At 37.5% G+C, this 26,144-nt stretch overlaps 1 protein-coding gene across 2 annotated transcripts in view; it reads right to left on the minus strand.

Annotated features, from left to right (window-relative positions):
- The window catches only part of NBAS (NBAS subunit of NRZ tethering complex), a 329,480-nt gene that overhangs the window by 286,801 nt on the left and 16,535 nt on the right, over positions 1-26,144 (minus strand). For both annotated transcript variants that reach the window (XM_005891040.3, XM_070379139.1), the window contains 3 exons: positions 8,394-8,527; positions 5,784-5,917; positions 3,866-3,964 (listed from right to left, as the gene is read on the minus strand). In XM_005891040.3, the coding sequence (XP_005891102.2) occupies positions 3,866-3,964; positions 5,784-5,917; positions 8,394-8,527 (367 nt within the window). The remainder of the gene's footprint in view (positions 1-3,865; positions 3,965-5,783; positions 5,918-8,393; positions 8,528-26,144) is intronic.

Genomic DNA, 26,144 nt, shown 5'->3' on the forward strand with positions numbered 1-26,144 from the left:
CTTTGAGCAGTTATCAAAGAACTGTTGGAGGCTCAAAGTTGAATAAGTCAGATTTTGCTTGTAGAAATTTACAATAAAATTAGGATCAAAACCTCAAAACAACAACAACAAAAAAGCTGTTGAAAGCAGAAGCTATCATTAAAAAATATAAACAGGAGTCCCACCTACCCACAGTTTCACCTTTTGCAACTTCAGTTACCCAGAGTCAACTGCAGTCCAAAAACATGAAATGGAACATTCCAGAAATAAACAGTTCACAAGTTTTAAACTGCACGCCACTCTGAGTAGTATAACAAAATCCTGGGCCTTCCCGTGCCATCCTGCTCCATCCTGCCCCAAGAGATGACATGCCATTGGCCAGTGCACCCCACCCTTCAGGCACTCAGTAGCCATCCAGGTTATCAGAGATGGATGGTGAGGTACTGCAATGCTTGTATTCACGTAAGCCTCATTTTACTTAATAATGGCCCCAAAACACAAGAGTAATGATGCTGGCAGTTCAAATATTCTCTTACTGTGCCTTATTTATAAGTTAAACTTTACCACAGGTATATATGTATGTGGGAGAAAAAAAAAAAACACTATATGCAGGGTTCAGTACTATTTGAAGTTTCAGGCATCCCCTGATGGTCTTGGGACATACACCCTGTGGATAGGGCAGACTACTGTATTGTAACTTATTCATATTATGTGGGTGCCCTTATTTGTGAATGTGTGACTCCTAAAATAGACTGTACACTCCTACAGGGCAGGCACCACAACCTAATCACCACCAAGCACACAACCCACTTGTACTAAAGTTTAATGTAGTCCCTTCTAAAAATGCAGAGGTACGAAATTCCTCCTAGCTGGAATCCGGGTACAATAGAAGCCAAATCTAACACACAAAGGCAACACTGAGAACAGAAAACAGAGGAAGTGTCAGGGTAAGTGTAGGAGAGCAGCAAAACTGGAATACGAGATAGTCTGGACAGGATAAAATGCATTCTTAGGCTGTGAGTTAGAAGACAAGAAAGAAAACAGTCAAAATCAGCAAATCCTCAGAGCTTATCCCAAAGCTTCTCAACTAATTTTTCTTTCATATTACCCAACTTACACCTCAATTTCTCTCCTTCAATAGTGCTCTCAGCATAAAACCTTGAGTTTGTATATTACCAATTTATCCTAACTCCAGTCTGGCTGATTTATTTCACATTTACAGAATCCTTGTGGATGAAAAATACCACAGGCTCACATTACTAAAATAACCAAAAATAAATTAAAAATGTGATGAATATTTCAGGTTCTTTCATTTAAAAAAAGATCACATAATGGAAAATATAAACAACTAGCAATATTTTTGTCATGCACAACAAGACATTTACACATATTCCTTGCTTTATAACAATTCTCATTCAGAAACTTTAATACAGCCATCCATCTCCAAGTTGACTGCTGTCACAAATTGTATATGACTGCAAAACCAAGAAGAGGCTCTCCTTCAGTGGTTTCATAATTCACCTTTCCAAAACTTTCATTTCGAGACCACTCCTCCAGAAATACCTTTACTTACTTACATCCTATGCCACAAAGTGAAAGCCTTAAGAAATAATGAATATAGTCTCACTTATGACAAGTTATTATCATGCGATAACTATTGAGTGTATGATCATTTCAAACCTATGATCCCAAGAGAACCTCACTTACCTTCCTGAAAAAAAAAAACAACAGAGAGACAATCAGGAGTCATCATGAAATAAACAAAGCAAAAGCCAGAGTTGGGGGGATGATGAAGGGGGTAATGAGAGCTATGGCAGAGTGACAGATGAAGTTCAGCTCGCAGGACTGCTGCTGACCTCCTGATATGTGATCCATCTGCACCCCTGGGGTAGGGGACCCCTGTTCTATGTGACTCCACTTACATATTCATATGACAAACCTAGACATCATAGTAAAAAGCAGAGACATCACTTTGCTGACAAAGGTCCATATAGTCAAAGCTATGCTTTTTCCAGTAGTCACGTACGATGTGAGAGTTGGACCATAAAGGAGACTAAGTGTCCAAGAATTGATGCTTTCAATCTGTGGTGATGGAGAAGACTCTTGAGAGTCCCTTGGACACTAAGGAGATCAAACCAGTCAATCCTAAAAGAAATCAACCCTGAATATTCATTGGAATGACTGATGCTGAAGCTCCAATAACTTTGGCCACCTAATGCCAAGAGCCAACCCACTGGAAAAGACCCTGATGCTGGGAAAGATTGAGGGGGGGCAAGAGGAAAAGGCGGTGACAGAGGATGAGATGGTTGAATGGCATCATCAACTCAATGGAAACAAATCTGAGCAAACTCCGGGAGATACTGAAGGACAGAGAAGCCTGGCACGCTGCAGTCCAGGGGATTGTAAAAAGTCAGACACTACTTAGCAAGTGAACAACAGCAACAAATACACTCATAACTAAATATGAATAAGTGGTAAAACTATAAAGAAAGCAAGAGATGTAAGCAAAACTTAGGACAGTGGTTATCAACAGGAGACTGGAGGGGACGGGATCAAGAAAGTATAATCAGGAAATCATTGGAGCTGTACAGGTGTGTGTGTGTATAAAAACTTTAGTATAAAAACTTCATAATCATAACATTCTGAACCAACAGAAGGACAGACCTATGATTGAACAGAAAGAAAACTTTCATACATTTTCAATTAAAATACTTAAGTACACTTGAGGATCAGAGTTTAAGTACTTGCCAAGAGGGTAAGTCTCAAAATTCAGAACTCAAGCAAGGTTTGCCTGGCTCAATTTGATATTTATTCCTCCATTTTAGAGAACCAAAAAGTTAGCTTGACTAATTTATAAAATATATGTAAATTTCATTCACAAATAACAAAGTCAAAGGGAGAAATCATGGGAAGCAGAAAATGTCAAAAGTTTTAGGTAACCCTCTGCGTAGCTGGCAAATACATGGATAAGTGGCACACAAGAAGAATCAAACACACAGGCCAACTTTGTTTCACTCTGTTTTGCTTTACTGCACTTCACATATACTGCTTTTTTGTTTTACAAACTGAAATTCTGTGGCGGCCTCACAAAGAGCAAGTCTAAAGTGTCAGTTTTCCAACAGCAATTACTGCATGTCTCTGTGTCACATTTTGGTGATTCTCTCAATATTTCAAACTTTTTCATTATTAATACATTTATTATGATGATCTGAGATCAGTGATCTTTGATGTTACTACTGTTAACTGTTTTGCACTTTTCTATTAAGGTATGCACATTTTTTAAACATAATGCTATTGCACACTTAAAATTACAATATAATGTAAATGTACTTTTATAGGCACTAAGAAATCAAAAATGTGTGTGACTCCCTTTATTGCAACAATATCCCTTTTATTGCAGAGGTCTGGAACTGAGTCCACGGTACCTCGGAGTTGTGCCTGGAGTGGCAGAAATTGACTATGCAATAATCAGTGCAGCCCCAACTTGCAAAGGACAGAAGAAGGGAAGAACAGCTACTGAGCTCCTTCTATGCCAAGGCATTTCATGTGCACGGCTTTTGAACTGCCTCAACAATGCAACGTGTTCTGTATTATCTTCATTTTACAAATATGAACAGACTCAGAGAACAAAGAGAAAAGACATTCCTCAGTGAATATTCCCAATGCCCAGTCTGGCTCCAAGAAGCTCAGCGTGCCAGACAGATGAGCATGAATGTTCAGAAGGGGACTACAACAATACCACAGACATTAAGGCAACTATACACAAGAGGAGGAAATGAAGCCAAAATAAAAATCAGAACGGACAATTTCTTCCCTCTGAAACTGCGCCAAGGCTTCTACATGCACTTTAATACTCCACTAAATATGAGAGCAAATGGCTGCTTACCTATGCCCGGGATGGTAAATAGCTGTGTTGATTCCATGAGGATAATGACTGCTGAAGCTGAAACAGTGGCTCTCCTGATAGCTCTGATGTGTTCCAACACTAAATTCATGAAGGTAAGTAAGAAATAAATACCATTAAACCACAATGAAATGCCACTAAATACCCATTAAAATGTCTATAATTATAAAGACAGACACCACCAAATTTATATCCTTAAATATTGCTGAGGATGTAAAACCACCAGAACTTTGAAAAATTATTAGTAGGACTATGAATGCTATACCCACTCTGAAAAAAGTCTGGCAATTTCGTACAAAAAACAAACTATATCCACCCTATGACTCAGGAATTCCACTCAAAGATACTAACCCAAGAGAAATGAAAGCATTTATCCATAAAGACTTACACAAGAGTGGTCACAGCTGTTTTATTTATAAAACTGGAAACTGAGAGCTCCATCAATAGAAGAAGGGATAAACAGATCAAGAGTGCTATGGACTGAGGATTTGTGATCCCCACAGATTGAAAGCTTGTATCCCCTCAAATTCATTTAAGACCCTAATATCAATGTGATGATATCTGGAGATGGGATCTTTGGGAACTATTAGGTCAAAATGGGTTTAGTGTCTTTATAAGAAGAGGTTAGAGAGCTAACTAGCTGTCTCTCTATCATGTGTGGATATAAGGAGAAGTGGGCAGTCTGCACCCAACAAAGAGCTCTCACCAGAACCTGACCAGGCTGGAACCCTGATCTCAGACTTCCAGCCTCCAGAACTGTCAGAAATAGATTTCTGTTATTGCTAAGCCACCCAGTTATGGTATTTTGTTATAACAACCCTAACTAAGACTAGATAGTCATACAATGAAGTACTAAGCAGCCATAAAAAGAATAAACTACTGATGCGTATACAAATAAGGACGAGTCTCAAGATACGCTGAATGAAAGAGACCTAAACAAAAAGAGTACATACTCTATGAGTCTGTTAATGTAAATCACTAGGACAGGCAAAACTAATCTATGATGAAGAAAAATTATAAATAGCAGTTCCTCTGAGGGTGGGTATGGACAAAAAGAAGAGGCATGAGGGAACTTTCTTGCTTGATGGTAGTGTCTGTATCTGGACAGGGCTTTGAATTGCACAAGTGTATGCATTTGTCGTAATTCACTGGCTGGTACAGTTCAGATCTGCGCATTTCATTGCATGCAAATTTTCTCAATCGAAAGAAAACCGTTAAGTACATTCTGAACTTTAATTAATCATATGCATACTAAAATATGCATGGCAACCCACTCCAGTATTCTCGCCTGGAAAATCCCACGGACGGAGAAGCCTGGTAGGCTACTGTCTACGTGTTCACAAAGAGTCAGACACAACTGAGCAACTTCACTATCACTATACTAAAATAATAAGTACTGACTCTGAAATACATTAAAAATAGGACTGATTAATGGCCAGAGAACTAGATAGAAATATGACACAGTAGGTACAGCAAAATGCTAAGCAGAATTTAAGTGGAGGTATATGAGAGCTTACTACAAAATTCTTTCAACCTTTTTAAAATTATATACAGGTTTATTTAACAAAGCATTTCTCTTAAGTGTGAATGAATTTATCTCCCCTTTTTTCCTTAACATACATATTTTATTGAAGTATAGTTGACTTACAATGTTTCAGGTACACAGTGAAGTAGTTCAGTAATACACATATATTATTTTTCAGATTATTTTCCATCATAGGTTGTTACAAGACACTGACTACAGGCTCCCTGTGCTATATAGTAAATCAACCTTTCTTTTATATTTGCAATTTTTCATAATAAAATGCTGAAAGAAAAAAAAAAGCACCAAAATCTAACACTAAAGCAAGGAAGTAAACATTATTTCAAACAGGGCATCTCAAATAAAGTGTATTTTTACCTTACAAGGTAGCTTCTAAGTTCTCCTCGGTAATTGATGACCAAGAGTTCTGCAGACCATTGTGCACTTGCTTTATATTCTAAAAATATCAGCCCAGCAATGGCATAGCTCAAATCGCCTGCTAAACTAGATGCCTATGGAAGAGAGAAATTAAGTCACTAAAAACTACTAGATATAGGTTACCACATGTATAATGGAAGGCTATTCAAGACACTGGCCTTGCAAGGCATACCTTAAGATAGCCCCAGAACTGACTGTATATGAAGAATCACCTAAGCCAAAGTGCCCAGAACTACACATCCAAGTCTAGACCAGCCCTCCCAACCACAGCATCCTCTTTGGGTGAGATGTTCACTTAGTAACTGAATTTCTGTTTTGACTATATTTCCATTGAAAAATAAGGGGAGACAAATAAAAAAAAAAAAAACTAATCCTATCATTCAGCCTCAAAGAATTCTAAGATACAGAATTCAGATATAAGCTCTCAAATGTTAATTTCCACTGCCAGTCGTAACCAGTGTTACATTAAAAAGAAAGACAGAAGAAGAAAGCAGTCTCCAGTTATTTCCATTTGTCTAATCAGCAATTTAAAGGGAAGGACTCTTAAAACAGTCACTCAATGCCAGCCTTTTTCCATCAGCTAAATATCAGGCTATATTTGCTAAAGATCTGGAGGCTTGTGCACCTCAGGAATCACATTCACCACCCTGAGTGGACCCTCACTGTCTAAAACCACTCAATAAAATATCAACAGTGTAGCCACATGTGGCTATGGAACATCTGATAGATACAAATAGAGACAAGCTAAAAACATAAAAAGACACACCAAATTTCAAAGACTTAGTACCAAAGAAATAATGTGAAATATTCCACTGATAATTTTTACAGTCATTTCAACATGCAATCATTTTGGATATGTTAAATAAAATTAATTTCACCTGTTGAACTTAATGTTACTAAAAAATTTTACATTACATGTGATCACATTTACAGCTCAGATTAAATTTCTATTGAACAGTGTTAGGGCTTCCCAGGTGGCACTCGTGGTAAAGAACCCGATGTCAATGCAGGAGATGTAAGAGACGTGGGTTCAATCTCTGGGTCGGGAAGATACCCTGGAGGAGGGCATGGCAAACCATTCCAGTATTCTTGCCTAGAGAATCATATGGACAGAAGAGTCTGACAGGCTACAGTCCATAGGGTCACAAAGAGTCAGACACAACTGAAGTGACTTAGCACAAACAGTGCTACTCTAGAAAATAATAATTCAACCTTCTTTGCTTGGTTCCCCAGAACTTCTATAACATGAGTACAGTGTACTTTTTCAAGTGTTTCCACTCATTTTTTAACAAAAACCATTTTCTATATCCTTGGTTCTCACTCCCAGCTGCTCACTAGAATCAGTTGAAAGACCTGAAACATTATCCTTCAGGTCCCACTCAGATCAATTAAGTCAGACTTTCTCTAGGTGTAGCCTGGGAAATCCAATAATTTGTTTTGTTTCATTTTCCGTTCTTTATAAAGCTTCACAGGTGATTCTAAAATGCAGCCAGAATTAGGACCACGGATCTTCCTGCCCCTGTATCCTGTTCACTTGAGGAAAGAGGATACAAAGTTAAAAAAAAAAAAAGAAAGCACTGAATTCCTAAAAGAGACACTAATTAACTGGATTACCAGGGGAAAAGTCATTTTACTTCCTCACAGTTTAAGCTCTCTAAATCGTAAAATGAGGATACTATGCACCCAGTCTACTCAAAGGGTGTTGTGAAAATTACACATGAATATACATCAGTCCTTAATGAAACACAAAGCACTACACAAATGTAAGTTACTACCACCATTAATTTTTTTTTCTTCACCCTCCATCTCAATTTCTACCTTTTTATGGTAACAAATTCTAACTCCTCTCAGGCTGGTTCTGTTCCAACAGCCCATTGACTTCTTTCCTTCACTGGAACTTTATTACCACTTTCTACAACCAATCCATTCTAAAGGAGATCAGTCCAGGGTGTTCATTGGAAGGACTGATGCTAAAGCTGAAACTCCAATACTTTGGCCACCTCATGCGAAGAGTTGACTCACTGGAAAAGACTCTGATGCTGGGAGGGATTGGGGGCAGAAGGGGACGACAGAGGATGAGATGGATGGATGGCATCACTGACTCGATGGACATGAGTTTGAGTGAACTCCGGGAGCTGGTGATGGACAGGGAGGCCTGGCGTGCTGCGATTCATGGGGTCTCAAAGAGTCGGACACGACTGAGCGACTGAACTGAACACCTCTAATTTAGTACTTACTTACTACCATCTTGTAATAATGGTAGATTAGTTTGAGTAAGCTCCGGGAGTTGGTGATGGACAGGGAAGCCTGGCATACTGCAATCCATAGGGTTACAAAGAATCAGACACAAGTGAGCAACTGAACTGAACTGATGTCTGCATAGTGCATTTCAAAATACAAAGAAGACATATTTCATGAACAGCTCTCTAACTAGATCTAAGATCTTAACTCCACAGCTTATTATCCTGATTTATATTTCCTCTTTCATCACATTCACTCATTCATTCAAGTACCTATACATAAAAGGCAGTTTTTTGGGTATGTACATACCGGAGTAATAACAAAGAGCTCACTTCCCATGAGATCAAACACCCTCACAGTTCCCATGCTTTCAGCATAGGCCAGCAGGGTGCAGTCATAACTCCAAGCCACACGCCTCCACTGTGGTTTTGGGTCTTTCGGAACTAGAATGAAAAAGGAAGTGCTTTTAACATTATAAAGATAGTTAACATACAGCTTCTGCAGCAAGAAGAATATTCAAGTATGACATCATTTCCTAAAGGTCTCTAACACAACCATTCAGGAGAAAAGAACAGCTCCCAAAAAGCCACTTCAAGGAAGAGGGGCAAAAGTAAACCATGACAAGCTTTGCCCCACTTACTTGAGAATTAAGTCTACTGACCCAGTGGTCTACTGAATGCTGAGCGTGTCCTCATCAGGTAAAGGCCCACGAATGATATCCCTCAAAATACTTATGAAATTAAGAGAAATCAAGAGCATAGAATATGGGCAAAAAATGATTCCAATCCAGGGAGCAAAGTTCCTCCAAAAGCAAAAATAAAAGAAAATTTCAACTGCCAATCTTTTAGATACGTATTTTATCTTTTAAATACGTTATTTCAAATACAGATGCTGAAGAAAAACAAAGGGAAATTATATCAACACAGTATTAGAAAGAGAAAAAATACATATTAGGCAAGGGAATCAAGAACTGTTTGTTCTCCATCACACAATTATAAAACTTGGAGAATCAACACCTTACTAATCCAACACCTGATTTTTTCTTCTGTTTCAAATTTTTCAGTACAATAATAGAAAGGCTACCAGCTGCAAAAGAAAAAGGGGCAGTGCAGTTCTGAACTGCATTAGGTTGGTTTGAGGTTTCTGCTGTTTCCTTTGCTTCCATTTCCCCATAGAATCCCAGAACTGAAGAAGCAGGAAGGACCAGTGCCTTGCCTTGACCAACAAAAACTCCAAATAATTAGGAGACTCCAGGTGACGCCAGGAGTCAGGATACAAACAAAGGCCAGAATCTCAGCTTGCCGCTCCCCCAACAGTGTTGGCTTCATTACAGCTCACAGTCCCTCAGCCAGAGCCTGGATTTAGCCTGAGGATTACTGCCTCGGAAGTGCTTCTGAAATGTTTCACCTTTTCTCTCTTCCTCTGCTAATATCCCAATTCAGGCTCATCATCTCTGGCTTAGACTCTCGTAACAGCCTCCTAACAGGTCTCCCCAACTTCAGGCTCTTCCCTTCTAACTTTTCCTCAACTGTATCCCAAGTTATCTTTGTAAAAAAGAAAGGTGAACAGAGCCCATCCTTCTGCTCCTTTAAAATCCCTGGTGCTTGTCCATTTCCAACAAAATCAAGTCCAAACTCCCTCACAGATGTGAACGGCCCTTCACCAAAGGTCCCCTCGGGGCTTTCCCGTTCGCCTCCCACCCCTTCCTCCATCATCCACCTTGGAGTTCACCAGCAGCACAACCACCGGCGCACAAACCATGCGGCTCCAGTCTGTAACCTTCACACACACTGCTGTTTCTCCCTAGAAGGTTCATCTCCAATGCTACTCAAAGGCTTCTTGTTGGTGACAACCATCTGTGGTAACAAACTGTCACCTCTTCCTTGACACTTAACCAAAACTGTGCCCCCAAATATGCTCCACAAAAGTCCCTCAGCATTTATCGCATCAGACGATGTGCTTACATGAGTGTTTTCCCCACAAGTCTCTGAGACAAGGTCTTACTCAACAGTCCCATCCCAGGACCTGGAACAAGATGTTTCACTAATGAGCAAAGCCCAAGAAAAATCTATAATAATGGTAAGGGTTTACCATTCCTTAGGGACTAACAAACAATTAAACATGAATTATATAACTGAAGTCTTTTTTCCACCTAAAAGAGGAATATTATAGAATTCAAACCTCCCTCTTATCTCTACAATATACATAAAATATGTTCTGTTCATGGGAAAAATATACATGACTTCCTTGAGTTTCTTCATTCTATTTTTCAAAAGGTGAAAAGCATACTAAAAAATCCAAGAGAGGCCCTTGAATACAGGAGGGTCTAGTGAATTTTAAGCCTAACAAAGAACTGCATACACTTTGGAAAAGCAATTTTTAAGATGACAATAAACTGAAAAAAAAAGTCACTTCTCTGTCCTCACATAGCTTTAAAAAAAAATTATGAAACCTGTAAGTGAATTTACACACAGAATGATAACAACACAAGCTCCGAGACCCATATACTCGCAGATGCTATAGGAACACCAGCAAGAGGACAATTTAATGTCTGAAAAATATTAATGTGCTAAACAAACACCACAACATTTTTCCATTATTTCTGTTTTACCTGTGATAACAGATATTTCCTCTTATTTCACTTTTATAGGAAGATAAACAGATTTATGTACAATATTCTGTATCTGTCTGAAATAAGCCCCATCTGAAGGGAATTTGTTTTTACTATCACTTCCAGTTATAACCAGCCACTCCAGAAAACTCAGCATGTGTTCTCACCCAAATAAAGATATGTTTTCACTACAAGATAAAATTTCACCTAACAATATGAAAATGAAGATGGTATCACCAGATTTTGCCAGCATTCTGTACGGTTTTAGAGATGAATGAACAGCACAGATTTTTACAAAGCCAGTGTCAACGGAGTTTTCTGAAAGTATTCAAAAATCTGACAATTACCCCATTCCTGGAGAAGCTGTTTATACCTGCTCTCATCCGGGACCAGCTGCTGAGCTTGCCTCCACCTCAGAGCTTCCGTCCACTTGGCCTGAAACTTTCTTCCCCTGAACCCGTCCCAGGCTCCTTTCCATCTTTCACATCGCCGTGTAAATCTCACTTGCTCAGGCAGCGTTCTCCAACTTCCCTGTCTTAGCAGCCTCAAGGCCCCACTGTTCTCCTCCATTCCGATGATTTCATGTCTTTCACAGCCCTTATCCCAAATCAGTATATATGTCTACTTCTCACCGTCTGCCTTGTGCATTAAACTATTAATTCCACAACGTTAGATGCTGTGTCCATTCTGTTCATAACTTTATCACCAGCGCCTCATACTCTGCTGGTACACAACAGCACCCCGGGGCTGAAGAAGCACACTGCAGTCCACTGCTCATGTACCCAAATTAGAAATGGAAAAGGGGAAGAACTGAAAATAAGGAACCCTGGGCTTTATTCTCAGTGATGCTGTCCAACGGCTGGGTGTGACCATGGGGCGATCACCAAGGGTTCAATGAACATGGTCTCCCAAACATTCTCCGACTCTGACATCAAGAACCAGTGAGCAACAACAAACTAGCAGGACTAGAAGACACGCAGAGGAGTTAATTATCTAAATGTTCGCACATATGAGAAAAACTATACAGTCCTAGAACAAGGAAGTTCTAAAGCATAAGAAAGTTTGAAGCTATAAAGGAAAAAAAGAATGACAAGAGTGGCTACCACCCCCAAAAAAAAAAAAAAAAAAAACTCTGTGAAAATAAGACATAACAAATGTAAAAGGCAAATGGATTTGGAAAAATATCTGCAACAAATGACAAAGGATAACATTCATACTATAATACAGAAATAATAAGAGAATAGTCAAATAAGGACATAGTCAATAAAGAAAAGTCAAGTAATCCAAGAGGAATATAGACAAAAGGATATGATCTAACTATTCACATACACACACACACACAAAATAGCCACTTAACATGTTTTACTTAATAAATAAAGATATGCAAATTAGAAATGAGATGCTTTTTTCCCCCCTGCTAACCTGATGATATTTTAGAAAATGGGTACCTTATAGTACTGATTTGAACCGGTTAGTGAGATAACCTTCCTAGCTCATGTGATAAACTTACTGGAAACCTAAGAGTTTCAAATTTCTGGAGGAGTCAGAGAGAAAATATAATTGTTTTGTTTATAACATATAATTTTACCAAATTATTTTCATAATTAGTTTGAGAGGAAGGTTTTCCCTACTCCCAGAAAACACAAGATTCAAACCTGTAATTTTTCAGATAGAAACCATAAAAGTTATAAACATATTTGCTGGTTCATTCAGTCCTTTGTTAACTTTTGTGAAGTCATCAGGTTTTTCATTAGAATACCAGGACATATCAAAATATTAAGAACTTCATATAATTTCTGGGATATCTGTATTAGTAATTTTACCATACATTATAACATGAGTGGATTTATTACTCATTTGATAATCTTTTTCATGTAATTTAACCAATCAAATAAACAGTTTAATATCTCCCTTTGGGATGTTTCAGGGGTCTTCTGAAGCACCCCAAAGTTAGCTAGAGGTCAAAAGAACTTCAAAAGAATTCTATTTAGGAAGTTTTATCAAAAAGATCAATTAAAAGGGTTTAGAACATTTGGTCAGATTTAGTCAATGTTGATGGGTGTATCATTGCTTGCTGATATGTCACAATAGGTGTAAATACCAAGGCTCAAGGTCTAGTGAAAGTCAGCTCTGTCATCTTGGACCTAGTCGACTAACCAGTTTTCTAATGGCTGTGTCATTTCTAACAAAATCCATTTATCTAACTAATTGTAATCCAATTTTGCATAACTCTGATCATGCATAACTGATTATGCATAACTCTTTTTAGTATTTTTTCATACTTTTTTTTTTTTTACTGAAAACACACTTCCTACTTTCCTTTAGCAACCAAGAACTTTTATATTAGCATTTTATAGATTGGTGAGCATAAATAACAGTGATAATTTCTAAAACCCTTGCTTTCTTAGAACGTTTTAGGATGGCACCAAACATTTTTCATTTATAGTCCCAAATTTCTTTAGTTTCTCTGTAAAAGGAAATTAGTGTTTAGTAGTAAATGTTTCAAAGTCTTATTTTATTTGGAAATGACCTAACTACTCAATAGACTTCCAACACTTAGCACACTTGGCACAACCCTTAGAAATTTAAGTTACACCAATCTGGAGAGACTATTTTAGATAGATATTTCTAAAGAATAATTATTCTTAATAGAGTTTATATAAAAGCTCACCTCATTTACATTTTTTTTTAGAAGTTTCTTCACTCGAGGTAATGTCCTTGTTGACAAACTCGTAACAGGTATAATATTTAACTTATATTAAACCTAGGTACAGTAAAAATATTATACTTACTGTTAATTACTCTAAGACATCTCTATATTAGATAGGTCAACAAACAAACATTAATATCAGGTATTTATTACTGAATATTTCCTAGTTCACATGAACCTGGAATTTATTGTTTAATTTATAATTATTTGATTTGTAAGCACTTAATTTGGTTATATTTGATTAAAATGAGGGTAATTTTAGGGAGAAAAAGATGCTTTAATAAATGTTAAATCCCAGTTTGTTAATGGAGGTCTACCAATGGAGGTAGTAAGACTCATTTCTTGGATAGTTCTTTGCTGTTATGTGATATTAATGTAAAATTTAATTGAATTCTTAAAGAACACCCTAAGTTTGTTTCTGAAGCTTATCTCAGTAATCTATCTTTGGATGAAGATCAGATGCCTCATGACCTGCAACCAGGACTGGAAAAAGACATAATTTAAGGGACTGTCTCCAACCTGGATAGGACTTTTTTATCAGGTACTCTTAACTAGCTCAGGCTTCCCTGGTGGCTCAGAGGGTAAAGCGTCTGCCTACAATGCGGGAGACCTGTGTTTGATCCCTTGGTCAGGAAGATCCCTGGAGAAGGAAATGACAACCCACTCTAGTACTCTTGTCTGGAAAATCCCATGGACTGAGAAGTCTGGTAGGCTACAGTCTATGGGGTCGCAAAGAGTCAGAGACGACTGAGCGACTTCATTTTCACTCATGGTGCTGATAGTGGAAAAAGAATGGCTTCACTCATACCTTTGACCTGGTTGTATAAAGTATAACTTTCAGGAAGGAAACATGGCAGTAGCTACACTTTGAATACTATACCCACGGACAAACAGGATGTCTTTTCCAGCATTGTTACAAGGGGAAGGGGACAAAGATAAGAAGAGAAAGAAAAAAATAAGCCACAGTACACCATGTAAATTTCCACAAATAGGGAAATAGATAAATAAAATGGGGTTCACATTCTATGAAGAATGCAAATTAAGATAATACAATCTTGTTACTTTTCAATTTCATTATTTGAATTTGTTACAATTATGTACTGCTTTTGTAATTAAAACGAAAAAAAAAAAACAGAGTAACTAGTTTCAGATTAGGCCTCCCAGTATAAAAATAAAATATGGCAAAGAACTATTTTCAGATGGTTTATTACAAGCAGGACAAGATGTGATGACAGGGAGAAAGGGAAACGGATGAGGTGAGCCCCAGGCTCGCCCTCGCTCTCTGCCAGGAAGCACTTTCTCCACTAGGTGTATGAAGAGAGACCTCAGACAAGACATGGAAGTCTAACTGAACTGCGATGAAGGTTAGAGTTTGGAGCTACCAAGCTGACTAGAATCTGCAAGGCAACCTTCCAGACGAAAGTGGGTAAGGCAGAAAAGGAACGCTGAAAGTATGCAGAGAGGAATCCCTGGGTTTCTGGCCAAACACAACTTTGTACACACTTGGAGAGGATGAGTTATCAGAGGGAGAACAACTAGCAGATCTTAGGGAGGATCTGAAATGGTAATAAGTTCCAGCTAGCCACAGTGGATGGAGAAGGAAATGGCAACCCACTCCAGTGTTCTTGCCTGGAGAACCCCAGGAACGGCAGAGCCTGGTGCACTGCCGTCTATGGGGTCTCGCAGAGTCGGACACAACTGAAGCGACTTAGCAGCAGCAGCAGCAGCAGCCACAGTGGAGAGACTTCACTGAACACTTTGAGCATTTCTAAGAGATCCTGGACAGGCCTCATCTTAAAGTAGAACTGATCTAACCCTAAAATAAAAGCTATTGTAAAGCATATCCTACAACACTGATAAGTCTTAAAAAATTAAGCCAATCCACAAAGAAATTAACTTCCCAAAACAAAATGCAATACCCTTAAGAAAAGATAACAAATACCAGACACTCTATAACACAGCACCCATAATGTTGAGCATATAATCTAAAGTTGCAAAGTATGTGAAGCAGGAAAGCATAACCCATATCATGAAAAAAAAAAGAAACCTGTCAATAGAAATATACCCAGAAATGATACTTATCGAGGAATAAGCAGACAAGGACTTCAAAATAGCTATTAAAACATATTTTGGGATACAAAAAAAAGTATAAACAAAGCGAATAAATAGGGAATCAAAAAGAATCTGATGGAAACTATAAAATGCCCAATTACTGAAATGAAAAAGGTAATACCTGAAATGAAAAATTCATTGGATGGACTTAAAAGCACATTAAGCACTGTAGAGGAAAAAAAAAAAGTTTAAACTGATACCTTGAAAACGTCACAAAATAAACTACACAAATTAAAAAAGAGAGGGGAAAACTGAAAAAATTAATAGAATATCAGTAACCAGTGGAATAATCACAACCAATCTATAAGTGCCAGCAGAGGGGAAAGAGACTGAGTTAGAAAACTTTATTTGAATTTTAAATAACATCCATAAAATTGTAAATGTGATGAAATCTACAAATCCACTGATCTTAGAGGCTTAATGGACCTACAGGAAGATAAAGTAGAAAAATGAAGTCAAGTCATATTGTTAGAGGAAGCACACTGACTGAAACCACCCACCCTGGCCAGACACCATAGTAACTATTTGCATGGAGTTGTTTTACCACAGGAGGTCCTGGTAAGGAACATGGAACTAATAAGCCTCCACCAACCAAAGAGTTTGGTAAAGGTCAAAATGAGACACCACATGTCCAACCACGTCCCAGAATCCTTCTCTCTGGCATCCATCTTGGCTGAACAAGGCGTGCACCACCAGGAAGGAGTCTGAGTCAGAATGACTGGCTAAAAACAACCCGGAAACTAATTCCATCACCAAAACACCCGAGACTGCAAGCCATGTGACAGAGCTGTTCTCCTGGGTTCCCTTACCCTCCTGCTCTCCACCTGGGCGCCCTTTCCCAATAAAATCTCTCGCTTTGTCAGCACATGTGTCTCCTCGGACGATTCATTTCCGAGTGTTCGACAAGAGCCCAGTTTTGGGCCCTAGAAGAGGTCCCCCTTCCTGGAACAATGATAGTCAAATTTCTAAAATCAGTGATAAAGAGAAAATCTCAGAAGCAGCTGGAAAAGAGAGACATTACCTACAGGAAAACAGTAATAGAAACGGCTGTTAACGTCTCATCAAAACAATGCAATGACCTCTTTAAAGAGCTGAAAGAAAAAAAACAATCAACCTGGAATTCTATATCCAGAGAAGATATTTTACAAAAATGAAGGCAAAAATCAAAAATGGTTTCAGATCAACAGACCTGCATTACAAGAAATATTAAATAAGGTCTTCAAGTTGAAGAGAAACACTACCAAATGGAAACTTTCACAAAAAGAAAAAGTTAAAAATAATAGAGGTGGAAAATAGAAGAAAAAATGAGAGATCCATCTTTGTTTAATTCCTTAGTTACATGACAAAAAATTAATAATATACTGTAGGTTTAACATTTATTTAAAAAGTTAGAAAACAGTACAAAGGAGTAGGAGGGAACAGATACACACTGTATAATTAATTTTTAAATGTACATTGTAAATCCCAGAACAAATGCTAAAAGGAACAGAGAAGAGATAGGACAAATAGAAAAATAAGACACAATATATAATGAATAATGCAATAAATGAGATCAAAAACACTCTGGAGGGAACAAATAGTAGAATAATGGAGACAGAAGATAGGATTAGTGAATTAGAAGACACAATGGTAGAAATAAATGAATCAGTGAGGAAAAAAGAAAAACAAGTTAAAAGAAATGAGGACAATCTCAGAGACCTCTGGGACAATGTTAAATGCCCCAACATTCAAATCATAGGAGTCCCAGAAGAAGAAGACAAAAAGAAAGACCATAAGAAAATACTTGAGGAGATAATAGTTGAAAACTTCCCTGAAACGGGGAAGGAAATAATCACCCAAGTCCAAGAAACCCAGAGAGTCCCAAACAGGATAAACCCAAGGTGAAACACCCCAAGACACATATTAATCAAATTAACAAAGATCAAACACAAAGAACAAATATTAAAAGCAGCAAGGGAAAAACAACAAATAACACACAAGGGGATTCCCATAAGGATAACAGCTGATCTTTCAACAGAAACTCTTCAGGCCAGGAGGGAAAGGCAGGATATACTTAAAGTGATGAAAGAAAATAACCTATAGCCCAGATTACAGTACCCAGCAAGGATCTCATTCAAATATGAAGGAGAAATCAAAAGCTTTATAGACAAGCAAAAGCTGAGAGAATTCAGCACCACCAAACCAGCTCTCCAACAAATGCTAAAGGATCTTCTCTAGACAGGAAACACAAAAAGGGTGTATAAACTTGAACCCAAAACAATAAAGTAAATGGCAAAGGGATCATACTTATCAATAATTACCTTAAACGTAAATGGGTTGAATGCCCCAACCAAAAGACAAAGATTGGCTGAATGAATACAAAAACAAGACCCCTATATATGTTGTCTACAAGAGACCCACCTCAAAACAAGGGACACATACAGACTGAAAGTGAAGGGCTGGAAAAAGATATTCCATGCAAATAGAGACCGAAAGAAAGCAGGAGTAGCAATACTCATATCAGATAAAATAGACTTTAAAACAAAGGCTGTGAAAAGAGACAAAGAAAAACACTACATAATGATCAAAGGATCAATCCAAGAAGAAGATATAACAATTATAAATATACATGCACCCAACATAGGAACACCACAATATGTAAGACAAATGCTAACAAGTATGAAAGGGGAAATTAACAATAACACAATAATAGTGGGAGACTTTAATACCCGACTCACACCTATGGATAGATCAACTAAACAGAAAATTAACAAGGAAACATAAACATTAAATGATACAACAGACCAGTTAGACCTAATTGATATCTATAGGACATTTCATCCCAAACAATGAATTTCACCTTTTTCTCAAGTGCACATGGAACCTTCTCCAGGATAGATCACGTCCTGGGCCACAAATCTAGCCTTGGTAAATTCAAAAAAATTGAAATCATTCCAAGCATCTTTTCTGACCACAATGCAGTAAGATTAGATCTCAATTACAGGAGAAAAACTATTAAAAATTCCAACATATGGAGGCTGAACAACATGCTGCTGAATAACCAACAAATCACAGAAGAAATCAAAAAAGAAATCAAAACATGCATAGAAATGAATGAAAATGAAAACACAACCCAAAACCTGTGGGACACTGTAAAAGCAGTGCTAAGGGGAAGGTTCATAGCAATAGAGGCATACCTCAAGAAACAAGAAAAAAGTCAAATAAATAACCTAACGCTACACCTAAAGCAACTAGAAAAGGAAGAAATGAAGAACCCCAGGGTTAGTAGAAGGAAAGAAATCTTAAAAATTAGAGCAGAAATAAATGCAAAAGAAACAAAAGAGACCATAGCAAAAATCAACAAAGACAAAAGCTGGTTCTTTGAGAGGATAAATAAAATTGACAAACCATTAGCCAGACTCATCAAGAAACAAAGGGAGAAAAATCAAATCAATAAAATTCGAAATGAAAATGGAGAGATCACAACAGACAACACAGAAATACAAAGGATCATAAGAGACTACTATCAGCAAGTATATGCCAATAAAATGGACAACGTGGAAGAAATGGACAAATTCTTAGAAAAGTACAACTTTCCAAAACTGAACCAGGAAGAAATAGAAAATCTTAACAGACCCATCACAAGCATGGAAATTCAAACTGTAATCAGAAATCTTCCAGCAAACAAAAGCCCAGGTCCAGACGGCTTCACAGTTGAATTCTACCAAAAATTTAGAGGAGAGCTAACATCTTTCCTACTCAAACTCTTCCAGAAAATTGCAGAGGAAGGTAAACTTCCAAACTCATTCTATGAGGCCACCATTACCTTAATAACAAAACCTGACAAAGATGCCACAAAAAAAGAAAACTACAGGCCAATATCACTGATGAACATAGATGCAAAAATCCTTAACAAAATACTAGCAATCAGAATCCAACAACACATTAAAAAGATCATATATCATGACCAAGTGGGGTTTATCCCAGGGATGCAAGGATTCTTCAATATCCACAAATTAATCAATGTAATACACCACATTAACAAATTGAAAAAAGCCATATGATTATCTCAATAGATTCAGAGAAAGCCTTTGACAAAATTCAACATCCATTTATGATAAAAACTCTCCAGAAAGCAGGAATAGAAGGAACATACCTCAACATAATAAAAGCTATATATGACAAACCCACAGCAAACATTATCCTCAATGGTGAAAAATTGAAAGCATTTCCTCTAAAGTCAGGAACAAGACAAGGGTGCCCACTCTCACCACTACTATTCACTTTTGGAAGTGAAAGTGGAAGTTTTGGCCACAGCAATCAGAGCAGAAAAAGAAATAAAAGGAATCCAAATTGGAAAACAAGAAGTAAAACTCTGTTTGCAGATGACATGATCATCTACATAGAAAACCCTAAAGACTCCACTAGAAAATTATTAGAACTAATCAATGAATACAGTAACGTGGCAGGATATAAAATCAACACACAGAAATCCCTTGCATTCCTATACACTAATAATGAGAAAATAGAAAGAGAAATTAAGGAAACAATTCCATTCGCCATTGCAATTAAAAGAATAAAATACTTAGGAATATATCTACCTAAAGAAACTAAAGACCTATATACAGAAAACTATAAAACACTGGTGAAAGAAATCAAAGAGGACACTAATAGATGGAGAAATATACCGTGTTCATGAATTGGAAGAATCAACATAGTGAAAATGAGTATACTACCCAAAGCAATCTATAGGTTCAATGCAATCCCTATCAAGCTACCAATGGTATTTTTCACAGAGCTAGAACAAATTTCACAATTTGTATGGAAATACAAAAAACCTTGAATAGTCAAAGCAATCTTGAGAAAGAAGAATGGAACTGGAGGAATCAACCTGCCTGACTTCAGGCTCTACTACAAAGCCACAGTCATCAAGACAGTGTGGTACTGGCACAAAGACAGAAATATAGATCAATGGAACAAAATACAAAGCCCATAGATAAATGCATGCACCTATGGCCACCTTATCTTTGACAAAGGAGGCAAGAATATACAATGGAGAAAAGACAATCTCTTTAACAAGTGGTGCTGGGAAAACTGGTCAACCACTTGTAAAAGAATGAAACTAGAACACTTTCTAACACCACACACAAAAATAAACTCAAAATGGATTAAAGATCTAAACATAAGACCAGAAACTATACAACTCCTGGAGTAGAACATAGGCAAAACACTCTCCGACATAAATCACAGCAGGATCCTCTATGACCCACCTCCCAGAATATTGGAAATAAAAGCAAAATTAAACAAATGGGACCTAATTAAATTTAAAAGCTTCTGCACAACAAAGGAAACTATAAGCAAGGTGAAAAGACAGCCTTCAGAATGGGAGAAAATAATAGCAAATGAAGAAACTAACAAAGAATTAATCTCAAAAATATACAAGCAACTCCTGCAGCTCAATTCCAGAAAAATAAATGACCCAGTCAAAAAAATGGGCCAAAGAACTAAACAGACATTTCTCCAAAGAAGACATACAGATGGCTAACACATGAAAAGATGCTCACCATGACTCATTATCAGAGAAATGCAAATCAAAACCACGAGGTACCATCTCATGCCAGCCAGAATGGCTGCGATCCAAAAGTCTACAAATAATAAATGCTGGAGAGGGTGCTGAGAAAAGGGAACCCTCTTACACTGTTGGTGGGAATGCAAACTAGTACAGCCACTATGGAGAACAGTGTGGAGATTCCTTAAAAAACTGTAAACAGAACTGCCATATGACCCAGCAATCCCACTGTTGGGCATACACACCAAGGAAACCAGAAGTGAAAGAGACATGTGTACCCCAATGTTCATCGCAGCATGGTTTATAATAGCCAGGACATGGAAGCAACCTAGATGTCCATCAGCAGACGAATGGATAAGAAAGCTGTGATACATATACACAATGGAGTATTACTCAGCCATTGAAAAGAATACATTTGAATCAGTTCTAATGAGGTGGATGAAACTGGAGCCCATTATACAGAGTGAAGTAAGCCAGAAAAAAAAACACCAATACAGTATACTAACGCATGTATATGGAATTTAGAAAGATGGTAACGATAACCCTGTATGCGAGACAGCAAAAGAGACACAGATGTACAGAACAGTCTTTTGGACTCTGTGGGAGAGGACAAGGGTGGGATGATTTGGGAGAATGGCATTGAAACATGTATAATATTATATATGAAACAAATCGCCAGACCAGGTTCGATGCATGATACAGGATGCTTGGCGCTGATGCACTGGGATGACCCAGAGGGATGGTATGGGGAGGGAGGTGGGAGAGGGGTTCAGGATGGGGAACATGTGTACACCCGTGGCGGATTCATCTTGATGTGTGGCAAAACCAATACAATATTGTAAAGTAATTAGCCTCCAATTAAAATAAATAAATTTATATATTAAAAATTAATTAAAAAAAAAAAAAATAAGACAGTAAACCCCAACCAGCTCAGTAACTACATTAAATGTAAATGTCCTAAACATCACAATTAAATGACAGAAATTGTCAGACTGAAAAAATAAGCATGACTCAAGTTATATGATTTCTACAAGACCAAGAGATGTACATTTAATAAATACACAGATAAATGCAAAAGAGGTAATAGAGCTATGTCATGCAAATGCTAATCATAAATGAGGAAAAGAGGAGATAAAGATATGTCATACAAATGCTGATCATAAAAAAGCAAGAGCAACTATAATATCAGACAAAACAGAACTCAACTGTAATAATATTAGACAAAATAGAATAATATTAGACAAAGAGTATTCCTGCAAATAGAAAGGGACATTCCATCACAATAAAGGAGCCATTTCCTCAAGACAACAAATACCTGCAGATACCTAAAAACTAGAACCCCTAAATATCAATACATAAAGATGGATAGAACTAAAGGTAAGACAAAAAAATATGCAATCATATTTGGAAATGTCAACCTTCTCTCAGGAACTGATAGAACAACTAGACAGAAAATTAGTATATATAAAAGTGTGAACAGCTCTGACACCCAATTCAATGTACTTAACACTTATACACCACTATATTCAATATCTGCACCCCATATGCAATAATCAAATCCTGAAGACAGAATTATTTTGAAGACAGACAATATGCTATGCATAAATCAAACCTTAATAAATTTAAAAGGTTAAAATCATATCAAATATGTTCTTCAATCCCAAGAGAATTAGATAATAAAAATGTTTATATTAGAATAAGCTTAAACGCTTACAGAAGAAAAAAGATTTGAAGTCAATGATCTAAACTTCCATCTTCCATCTAGACAAATATGAGCAAATTAAATCTCACAGTCAGAAGAAAGGAAATAGAGCAAAAATCAGGAGAATAGAAAACTAAACCATAAACCTATTTTTATTGAATATTAGTAAACTGATAAAAATCTGGCTTCACTGACCAAGAAAAAAGAAAACACAAATTACCAGTATCAAGAATAAAAGAGGAACATCACTACAGATCTGACATAAAATAAAAGGTAATAAAGAAACATTAAAACTTTATGCCAATATATGGTAAAATATAGAGGGAAATTCCATAAAAGATGGGAATAAAAAACAGAGGAAATTTAAATTTTTAAAAGCCTTATATCTATTTTTAAATTCTAATTAAGAATTATCAATAAAAACCTACCCACAAAACTCTAGTTTCACTAGTGAATTCTACCAAACATTAAGAAATTAATTCCAATTCTACACGCTAGTAAAGTAATGCTCAAAATTCTCCAAGCCAAGCTTCAGCAATACATGAACTGTGAACTTCCAGATGTTCAAGCTGGTTTTGGAAAATGCAGAACCAGAGATCAAACTGTCAACATCCACTGGATCATCGAAAAAGCAAGACAGTTCCAGAAAAACATCTATTTCTGCTTTATTGACTATGCCAAATCCTTTGTGTGGATCACAACAAGCTGTGGAAAATTGTTAAAAAGATAGGAATACCAGACCACCTTACCTGCCTCCTAAGAAATCTTTAGGCAGGTTAAGAAGCAACAGTTAGAACTGGACATGGAACAAAAGACTGGTTCCAAATAGGAAAAGGAGTACGTCAAGGCTCTATTATTGTCACCCTGCTTATTTTACTTATATGCAGAGTACATCATGAGAAACGCTGGGCTGAACGAAACACAAGCTGGAACTGCCGGGAGAAATATCAATAACCTTATATATGCAGATGACAACACCCATACTGCAGAAAGTGAAGAAGAACTGAAGAGCCTTTTGATGAAAGTGAAAGAGGAGAGTGAAAAAGTTGGCTTAAAGCTCAACATTCAGAAAACGAAGATCACGGCATCTGGTCCCATCACTTCATGGCAAATAGATGGGGAAAGAGTGGAAACAGTGTCAGACTTTATTTTGGGGGGCTCCAAAATCACTGCAGATGGTAATTGCTGCCATGAAATTAAAAGACGCTTACTCCTTAGAAGAAAAGTTATGACCAACCTAAACAGCATGTTAAAAAGCAGAGACATTATTTTGTCAACAAAGGTCCGTCAAGGCTATGGTTTTTTCCAGTAGTCACATATGGATTTGAGAGTTGGACTATAAGGAAAGCTGAGCACCTAAGAATTAATGCTTTTGAACTGTGGTGTTGGAGTAGACTCTTGAGAGTCCCTTGGACTGCGAGGAGATCCAACCAGTCCATCCTAAAGGAGATGGATCAGTCCTGGGTGTTCATTGGAAGGACTGATGCTGAAGCTGAAGCTCCAATACTTTGGCTACCTGATGCGAAGAGCTGACTCATTGGAAAAGACCCTGATGCTGGGAAAGATTGAAGGCAGGAGGAGAAGGGGACGACAGAGGATGAGATGGTTGGATGGCATCACCGACTCAATGGACATGAGTTTGGGTAAACTCAGGGAGCTGGTGATGGACAGGGAACCCGGTGTGCTGCCATCCATGGGGACGCAGAGTTGGACACGACTGAGTGACTGAACTGAACTGAACACAAAGTCTTACAGAAAAAAGGGAACACTTGACAACTCATATTTTGAGACCAGCACTACTCCAGTGCAAAACCAGAAAAACATTACCAAAATAAAAATCTATAAACCAATAATTCCATTGGCAAAGACAGGTAACAATAATATGCTATCTGTTACACACAATTATCTGCACAGAGGCCTACTGAATGTTCTACCCTGCTGGTGAAATCAAGTACAACACTGAGGTACTTACTGCTCAGAGACCCAATACATGGGCACTTCTGCATAATGTGGGTAGCTGGGAGACCTATGTCCTAACACAGGAAGTTATCCAGTTTAAAAAAAATAATAATTTAAAAAGATACTTCAGGAAATTCTTCTTGAACTTCAACTTAGACGACTTAAACAATCTTTAAATGAAGAAAGTAGATTATAAAACATTTACTTCCATAGAACATATCTACAGTAAAAATACTTAGAGAAAAAAACATCTGAAAGAACAGATCATGAAATGTTAGTCTTACTCATCTCTGGATGATGTGCTTATCTTTATTTTTTACTTTTTGCTCATTCTTAGTTTCTGAAACTTTTACTGAGAATGTGTATTGTTTTGTCAACAAGAAAAAATTTATTAACATTCATGAAAAGAAATTTAAAAAGCTATATAAGCTGAGGCTCCTGAATCACACAGTTCAAGAGAGAAATGTTTCATTTCAAAACCAGGGCACTTCAAACAGTCTATGCTTCCCAACATTTTTCCTATCAAGACACACACACTACCGTGTCTGTACAGCACTGGTGGCTCAGTGGTAAAAAGAATCCGCCTGCAACGCAGGAGGCACAGATTCGCTCCCTGGGTTGGGAAGATCCCCTGGAGGAAGGAATGGCAAACCCACTTCAGTATTCTTGCCTGGGAAATCCCACGGACAGAGAAGCTGGAGGGCTACAGTTCATGGGGGTCACAGAGAGTCAGACACAACTTAGCAGCTAAACAACAGCATGGCACCTGTGGGTAAGTAGATGAGGCTGCTGAAAACTGGAGGCAACCAGCCTGGGTTTGTGCTGTCAGAGGGCCACCAGGCCACTGGACAATTGATGGCCTGGTGGACAACTGATGGACAATTGGGGGCCTCAGCCCACATACATCTAGGCAAGCTGCTACTCAGCATTAGGAAGCTCTGGGTTATGGTATCTCAAACTCAGAAACATGAGAAAAATCTCCTGATTAACATAGGAAAGCTCTAAAAATGTCTAATTCCATGTGCTATTTTTAAGTCTTTATTCAAGACAGAGAAGACGAAATTACTATTTATGGCCTGGCAAACACAGCCAAAACAAGTTGCAATCCACATTTAAAACATCCTCAAACTGCATATATTTTATCAAACAATAACTGAAAAATATTGAAGTGGAACCAAATAGCTCCTATTTCAGTCTGCAGACTCTACAATGAGTTTCAGAAATGCGGTAACAACAATCTGGCTCCTTCTCTCCAGGCATACACAGGAAACATCATTTGGCAGATGAGTTATGCCCATAAAGATGAGTTAGATGATAAGCAAACGATCATTACCTCACATTATATGAAATGGAAAGAAGCCATTAATGCAGCATTAAAGTCATAAATTCACACATTCAGAAGCCAACAAAATAAAACA

Source organism: Bos mutus, chromosome 11 (assembly GCF_027580195.1).
Source record: "Bos mutus isolate GX-2022 chromosome 11, NWIPB_WYAK_1.1, whole genome shotgun sequence".
Lineage (NCBI taxonomy): Eukaryota > Metazoa > Chordata > Mammalia > Artiodactyla > Bovidae > Bos > Bos mutus.